At 35.0% G+C, this 8,722-nt stretch overlaps 1 protein-coding gene across 1 annotated transcript; it reads left to right on the top strand.

The window, feature by feature from the left end:
* The first annotated feature begins 277 nt into the window (after positions 1–277).
* LOC104246317 (transcription factor MYC1) lies at positions 278–2,757 on the top strand. The gene has a single exon (XM_009802118.2). It carries the CDS (start codon positions 489–491, stop codon positions 2,466–2,468), a length of 1,980 nt encoding a protein of 659 aa, XP_009800420.1. The 5' UTR covers positions 278–488; the 3' UTR covers positions 2,469–2,757.
* Positions 2,758–8,722: the final 5,965 nt, after the last annotated feature.

Raw genomic sequence — 8,722 nt, 5'->3', positions numbered from 1 at the left:
ATCCGATCCGATTCAAACTTTAAAATCCGATCCGATCCGATATATTTAGGATCGGATTCGGATTGCATTTTCTATAATCCGAAATCTGAAATATGCTAAATCCGATCGATCTGATCCGTGCACAACCCAAACTTCAGCTAGGAGTCTATAACTCACTACTAGATTTTATAGTAACTAATTGATACTAGTAAATCCATAAAAATCGCGCCGACTTTCCTTCTCCTACGCAATTTCTCACGATTAAATCGGCTCTCAAACTCTTTCGTCGAACCCTCTTTCCTTTTTTCCACTCACTTTCCTCATTTAAATTCAGCTCAATTTCACCTCCATAATATATACACACACTCTCTCCATTTTCACTCACTCCTTATCACCAAACAATTCTTGGGTGTTTGAATATATACCCGAAATAATTTCCTCTCTGTATCAAGAATCAAACAGATCTGAATTGATTTGTCTGTTTTTTTTTCTTGATTTTGTTATATGGAATGACGGATTATAGAATACCAACGATGACTAATATATGGAGCAATACTACATCCGATGATAATATGATGGAAGCTTTTTTATCTTCTGATCCGTCATCGTTTTGGCCCGGAACAACTACTACACCAACTCCCCGGAGTTCAGTTTCTCCAGCGCCGGCGCCGGTGACGGGGATTGCCGGAGACCCATTAAAGTCTATGCCATATTTCAACCAAGAGTCACTGCAACAGCGACTCCAGACTTTAATCGATGGGGCTCGCGAAGGGTGGACGTATGCCATATTTTGGCAATCGTCTGTTGTGGATTTCGCGAGCCCCTCGGTTTTGGGGTGGGGAGATGGGTATTATAAAGGTGAAGAAGATAAAAATAAGCGTAAAACGGCGTCGTTTTCGCCTGACTTTATCACGGAACAAGCACACCGGAAAAAGGTTCTCCGGGAGCTGAATTCTTTAATTTCCGGCACACAAACTGGTGGTGAAAATGATGCTGTAGATGAAGAAGTAACTGATACTGAATGGTTTTTTCTGATTTCCATGACACAATCGTTTGTTAACGGAAGCGGGCTTCCGGGCCTGGCGATGTATAGTTCAAGCCCGATTTGGGTTACTGGAACAGAGAGATTAGCTGCTTCTCACTGTGAACGGGCCCGACAGGCCCAAGGTTTCGGGCTTCAGACTATTGTTTGTATTCCTTCAGCTAATGGTGTTGTTGAGCTCGGGTCAACTGAGTTGATATTCCAGACTGCTGATTTAATGAACAAGGTTAAAGTTTTGTTTAATTTTAATATTGATATGGGTGCGACTACGGGCTCAGGATCGGGCTCATGTGCTATTCAGGCCGAGCCCGATCCTTCAGCCCTTTGGCTGACTGATCCGGCTTCTTCAGTTGTGGAAGTCAAGGATTCGTCGAATACAGTTCCTTCAAGGAATACCAGTAAGCAACTTGTGTTTGGAAATGAGAATTCTGAAAATGGTAATCAAAATTCTCAGCAAACACAAGGATTTTTCACTAGGGAGTTGAATTTTTCCGAATATGGATTTGATGGAAGTAATACTCGGTATGGAAATGGGAATGCGAATTCTTCGCGTTCTTGCAAGCCTGAGTCTGGTGAAATCTTGAATTTTGGTGATAGTACTAAGAGGAGTGCTTGCAGTGCAAATGGGAGCTTGTTTTCGGGCCAATCACAGTTCGGGCCCGGGCCTGCGGAGGAGAACAAGAACAAGAACAAGAAAAGGTCACCTGCATCAAGAGGAAGCAACGATGAAGGAATCCTTTCATTTGTTTCGGGTGTGATTTTGCCAAGTTCAAACACGGGGAAGTCCGGTGGAGGTGGCGATTCGGATCAATCAGATCTCGAGGCTTCGGTGGTGAAGGAGGCGGATAGTAGTAGAGTTGTAGACCCCGAGAAGAAGCCGAGGAAACGAGGGAGGAAACCGGCTAACGGGAGAGAGGAGCCATTGAATCATGTGGAGGCAGAGAGACAAAGGAGGGAGAAATTGAATCAAAGATTCTATGCACTTAGAGCTGTTGTACCAAATGTGTCAAAAATGGATAAAGCATCACTTCTTGGTGATGCAATTGCATTTATCAATGAGTTGAAATCAAAGGTTCAGAATTCTGACTCAGATAAAGAGGAATTGAGGAACCAAATCGAATCTTTAAGGAATGAATTAGCCAACAAGGGATCAAACTATACCGGTCCTCCCCCGTCAAATCAAGAACTCAAGATTGTAGATATGGACATCGACGTTAAGGTGATCGGATGGGATGCTATGATTCGTATACAATCTAATAAAAAGAACCATCCAGCCGCGAGGTTAATGACCGCTCTCATGGAATTGGACTTAGATGTGCACCATGCTAGTGTTTCAGTTGTCAACGAGTTGATGATCCAACAAGCGACTGTGAAAATGGGAAGCCGGCTTTACACGCAAGAACAACTTCGGATATCATTGACATCCAGAATTGCTGAATCGCGATGAAGACAAATACAGTAAATGGAAATTATCATAGTGAGCTCTGAATAATGTTATCTTTCATTGAGCTATTTTAAGAGAATTTCTCCTATAGTTAGATCTTGAGATTAAGGCTACTTAAAGTGGAAAGTTGATTGAGCTTTCCTCTTAGTTTTTGGGTATTTTTCAACTTTTATATCTAGTTTGTTTTCCACATTTTCTGTACATAAACATGTGAAACCAATACTAGATCTCAAGTTCTTGTTTTTAGTTCATGTAATTAGAAATAAATATGCAGCTTCATCTTTTTCTGTTATGGTCTGCTCCATCCCTTTGTATTCTTTATCCAGAATATAAATGAAGAAAGCAATAATAGGGCAGGGGTAGTCCACGGCTTTGGTTTTTTGGTAAGAGCGTTACACATTGATGTGTAGGTTTAGGCATGTTGCAAGTTCGAATCTAGCGGCAGACCCCTTATACGTGGAGTTTCGAACCTTGTGCCACTAGCTCTCGAGGATTTCTTAGTTAAATATTCTTATGTTAGACATGTTACAAGTTCGAATCCAGACAAACTCATTATATATCGACTTTTGAACCTTGCGTCACTGGCTCTAGAAAATTTCTTACTTAAAAGATCCTTAGGTTAGGCATGTTACAAGTTCGAATCCAGCGATAGACTCATTATACATCAAGTTTTGAACCTTGTGTTATTGAAAAATTCCGGAAAAGAAATTTATTCGCACTTAGTGTTTACACATTGAATGCATGATATGTAGTTTGTATCTAAACTTTTATTACTTAACCTACATTACGACTAAATAATTTGATTTTGGTACAAACACCGAGTAAAAATAAATATTTTAGATAAAATAGACTCACTTTTTTATTATTTAATTTTGTGTCACATTTTATTTAAAAATTTTGTTTCCAACTATTTATGATGGATAAATAGATTGCTTGTTTTAGTCTAGAAGAAAGGACCAACAAGGGGTAGGCTGCATTTTCATTTAGAGAATTCATTGAATTTGGTCCACTCTTTGTTGTATTCATTGGACCAAGAAATATTTAAATGAATATATATAGTATTCTAATATCATTTGAGTTGAAGTGACACAATCTTTCAAGTGCAGTTAATTAGGTACACGTTTTTATTTTATTGTTTTCGTTTGTGTAAAAAGTGTAAACCAAATGGAAACGAATTGATGGATATGATAAAAATTATGCTTAATTATTACATAAAGGTATTTGTAGTTAAGTTTAAAGCCGCCGTCTACCGGCGAAAGGGACGAAAACTTGACGAAGACCTATGTTACAATAAGAAAAAAAATACGTTGAGGTTAAAATATGAATCTATTTAAGTATACTCTAAATGTATTTTTTTTATATAATTGTGGCATTCGAACCAATTTATCTACTACCTCCCACCAGCACATATTTCGAGTAACTAACTCTTTCCCTAGAGCTTGGACAAATAAGAAAGAAATCATGTCTATTTTGCCTCTGCCTGGAGTTTAAACCCGAGACTTCATGATTCTCAATATACTTCGTTGATCACTATAAGAATCTTTTATTAGCGAATTGATTAAACTTGTTTTGAAAGAATATATATTTTTCTTCTACCCTCAATCCTTTGTCAAGGGACTTTCAACTCACACAACCAAGATATTTCTTTCTTGGATAAGGACGGTACTCGATCCAATTTGTGTGTATCTTAACTAATTTATACATATTCATGACATTTCAATTATAAGTATCACATAATTTTGATTATCAAAATTTAAGCAGATAAGAAGAATTCGCTGCAATTTAACCTTCGATTCTTTAAGTTTTCACTCCAACCCGTCGAGCGTACAACCAAGATTTATATTCCGAAATTTTAAAGGAAAAGGACACCGTATAACCGCTCTCAAAATAATAGCAAACAGTTATATTTTTTTTATATATATATATATGTTACATACAAAAAAATATACAAATTTTATATACTTTATCAGCTACCGATTGTGACTGTAAATAGTTTCTAGCGCGGGCTAAAAGTAAAAATGAAAAAAACAAAATTGCAACCTACAAAGTCTACATATGTGGACGGTCCATATATTAAGTGAAATCAATGGGAGTGGCATCAGTTTTTCTGCTGAATTTTGCAGAGAAAGGATGGTGACAAAAACTGAACATCAATAAAATTTTCTACACAATTCTCTCTAATGTTGTGATAGAAAGGGAAAGACCAAGAAAGTTCGGGGTGAGATGATAAGTACTCATTTATTCTTAATCACAGATTTTGGGTTCGAGCTCTTAACTAGAAGTCTCGGATTCGAGCCCTAAGTATAAATTCGTCTTTATGAGAGACCACTTTACCTCTCAACGTGGGACTTTTCTAGCATGAATCTGAATTTAATCGGGTCTCAATACCGGTATTGAATACCGAATGGGAAAATTCATTTTTGTGTGGATAAGAACCACGTTGGAGTCTAAAGCGAATTAATTGACCCTGATATAGTTTGTTCAGGGAATAGTTTTGACGACCAAAAATAAATTGTTAATAGAATAATAATAATAATTATTATTATTATAATAACAATAATGATCATGTGTTTTACATGTGAAGTTGATTTTATATTTCTTATTAAATGTGCTCAGACGCCATAGTGTTGGGTCCCCTTTTGTGTTCACATTTTCTTTTTGTATGCTAACTTTATGTATTTTGTCTCTTTAAGCAAATATATGAATAACATATTTAATAAATAAACTTACATTTTATTAATTTCGTGAATGAGCCAATCGTGTTTAAATATATACTAGTCTCAGAATACCCCGTTGCCCGTAGTATTAATATTCTTCCGTTGCCCGTAGTATTAATAATCTTTAATACATATGTTTGAGATAATTGAAGATTTCTTAAAAATATGAATCAAGACTATATACAAAGAAAATTGTATTTTTTTTTTTGGCTATTGTAGAACAAAACTACTCGACTCAATAAAATAAGATTTTATTAGATTAAGACAATTATATCAAAGGAGATTTAATGCAGATATATTTTTCAACTCAAGTAGAATATTTATTAGTTTTTGTATTATCTTTGTTTAGGGTTTGAGGGGGTGGGGTTTGGGGGGGTCAGTGTAGGGTAGGGTAGGTGGATTGGCTTTTGTAAAATACTTTTTTTAAGATGAAATATCCTGAGTTAGGTCCATCATACAACTAGACTATTTCTATGTTCTTTAGTTTTCTAAAGGTCTCTTTAACAATCATAATTGAAAATTGAACTTTATGATTTTGCCTTTTTGGAAACTTTAATGATTTTAATTAACCTATAAAAAATGATAACTAACCTATTATAATATAACAAACAACACAAATTTACCTTCTTTTTTTTGGTCTGAAATAAAAAGGGCAGCATTCTTAATTTTCCTAAGTGTCATAGTAATTGATTTATACTCCTCCGTCTCATATTATTAGTCGTGGTTACTAAAAATAATTATCTTAAATTATTTGTCATTTTAGAAATTCAAGAAAAAATTGATTATTTTTTTCCTTTTTTACCCTTGGTAATAATTATCCTTGAAGACTACAAACACCTCAATTATGAATAACTTTGTTCAAATACCAATGAGTCAACCTAGTTTTCTTAAACACTTTATCATGTTTACACAAATACAATCAATAACAATGGAGACGACACATAAATTGAGAAAATATTCAATGAAAAAAGATTAAATATTAAGACATGAATAAGGGTAAAGTAGTCAAAATCACATCCTAACTAATTTTTCTTAAGGGGCGTGCACAAGAGAATCATGACAGGTACTATGAGACGGAGGGAGTAATAAACACACAATACAATTAATGTGTAAGAAGACAGCGCTTTGGATATTGCTCTCTTGGTAAGAGCGTAGCAAGTGATATGTGAATTAGGCACACATTGAGATTTTCCGCCCTGCTTCAAACAAAAGTCTGATATCGAAGTAGATAAGGATAGAAAGACGAGCCCATTATTCATGGAATTTTGCAATCGACACTACTGACTCTAGAAGATTTCTCGGTTACAAAAAAAGATTAATAGTAAGATTAAAATTTTCCTTGTGTTAGATAATGTAATAATATCCACTACCTAAAGATTGATTGAGCTTTATTTTAGGGTAAAAGTAAAAAAGAATGGTCATTATTAACACAAGACCTTAACATCTCCAATAAAATGGGAGAAAACAAAAATCCAAAAAAAACAACCCTTACCCTCAACTCAATCTCCTAAAAAATATTTAGTACATATGAAATAACACATATCCTATGCATTATTCATTACCTTATAAACCTTTTATTCTTCTTCTTTTCTTCTTTTATACAACAATGACTCTCAATTGCTTGACATGCCAAGTTCTTAAAAGAACAGATTCAGAAGATGAATTAAGGGAAAGATTCAATAATGTTCATCAAAATAGTCCAGGAAAGTCGAATTTTCGCCTTTTTTCGGGGAAGATTGAGAGAAACTGGTCCGGAAACTTGGTACCAAAGCCTAGGTTTGAGAAAACGAGGGGTCAATCGCTTCTGGGGAAAGAAAATACGGCGAAAAAAGGTTGTCATAGGATTCATAACAGTTGTCCAATGGAGTTCTTGACCGATTCGCCGAAATTGGTGAGGAGCTCTGGGATGAGAAGGGATTGGAGTTTTGAGGATTTGAGGCAGATAATTAAACGTTGATTAATATGTTATTAAGGGTTGATAATATGTAAAAAGGATCATGTAAATGTACCATAATGAAACTATGTAATAATCTTATATTGTAATTATATATGTTATGCTTTCATCTTTTCTCTCTGAATTTCATTGTTTGTATATGAGTATACACAGATGATGCAGATATTATTTGCAAATATGTTAGATCCTAGGTGGTGAAAATGGGAGAATTATTTTAGTCTCTTCATATCATTTAGTAGCAATTTGTTTGGATATCTTTTATCTTAAATTTAGGAAATGATTCTTTCTTTTCATAACAGTGGTATCCGAACCAGCCAGCTTGTGCACACTTCAATTAATTTTACCAAATACCTGCTATTTCCAACCCGCACAGGTATCTAGTAACTCTGTCTACCAAAAAGCTTAGACAAATGGATAAAAATAAAACACTAGTAATATTTTTGTCTTTCATTCGGACTTGAACCTGAAACTTCATGCTAATTTTGGAATTTTTTTTTCCTTCTTCTTGAGAAATGATTTAAAACCTTCCAAACTAGAAATCTCCAATTTTTTAAAAGTGTAGTTAATTCATCTTGTACTAAGCAGACAGGAAAAGATAATATAATTCCTTTTTGCGTGTTAAAACCTTGGTGAGGCAAAGCTATTCAGCACCTCTTTGATGATGGGAAATAACAAGTAATAGGTAGAATTATTGAGGCACGCGCAAGCTGATTCATATATTAGAAAAATTCAAAAATAACAAGATTTACAAGTGGTCATTCAAAAATAGTCACATTTTCAAAAATAATTGAAATTTAGCCACTTTTCATGTAAAGATAAATCTGAACGAAAACACTATACAAAATCCGGAAAAATACTTCAATAATATATACTGGAATTCCAGTATAATATAACGGTCCAGTATATTATACTGGAACTTTTTGCGTTTTAGAGCTCCAGCATAATATGCTAGAAGTTCATATACAGGTGCACCGATCTCCAGTATATTATGCTGGAACTTTCCATGTTACAGCAAAATAGTGGCTATTTTTCAATGACGTTGCAAGCGTTGGCTATTTTTGAATGACCAGTCCGAAAACTGGCTAGCTCGTGCTATTTTTACATATTTTCGTTATTAAGTACATATAATGGGCCTACCAATTAAATTAGGAATGAGGCACAGCTGATTGATGTAAAAATAGCACGGTATAACCAGTTTTCGGACTGGTCATTCAAAAATAGTCAGCGTTTACAAATTCAATGAAAAATAGCCATTATTTTGCTGCAACAGAGACCGGTCCAGCATAATATACTGGAGTTCGGTGCACATGTGTATGAACTCCAGCATATTATGCCAGACCGGTATACTTTGTTGACTCCAGTATAATATACTGGAGACTGGAACACCGGTGCTCCAAACTCCAGTATATTATACTGGACAATTATACTTGCTGGAATTCTAGTATATTATGCTGGAGTTCTAGTGTACTTATGTTGGAACTCCATCATATTATGCTAGAGTTTCAGCATACTTATCCTAGAACTCTAGTATAATATGCTGGAGTTCAAGCATACTTATGTTGGAACTCCAGTATAATATACTGGCG

Source organism: Nicotiana sylvestris, chromosome 12 (assembly GCF_000393655.2).
Source record: "Nicotiana sylvestris chromosome 12, ASM39365v2, whole genome shotgun sequence".
In the NCBI taxonomy this organism is placed as follows: Eukaryota; Viridiplantae; Streptophyta; class Magnoliopsida; order Solanales; family Solanaceae; genus Nicotiana; species Nicotiana sylvestris.
Note: the sequence above shows the minus strand (reverse complement) of the source record. Positions and strands in the feature narration are given on the sequence as shown.

Excerpts from the sequence above, each read along its gene's own strand:
- LOC104246317 (XM_009802118.2), top strand. The coding sequence starts at position 489 with ATGACGGATTATAGAATACCAACGATGACTAATATATGGAGCAATACT.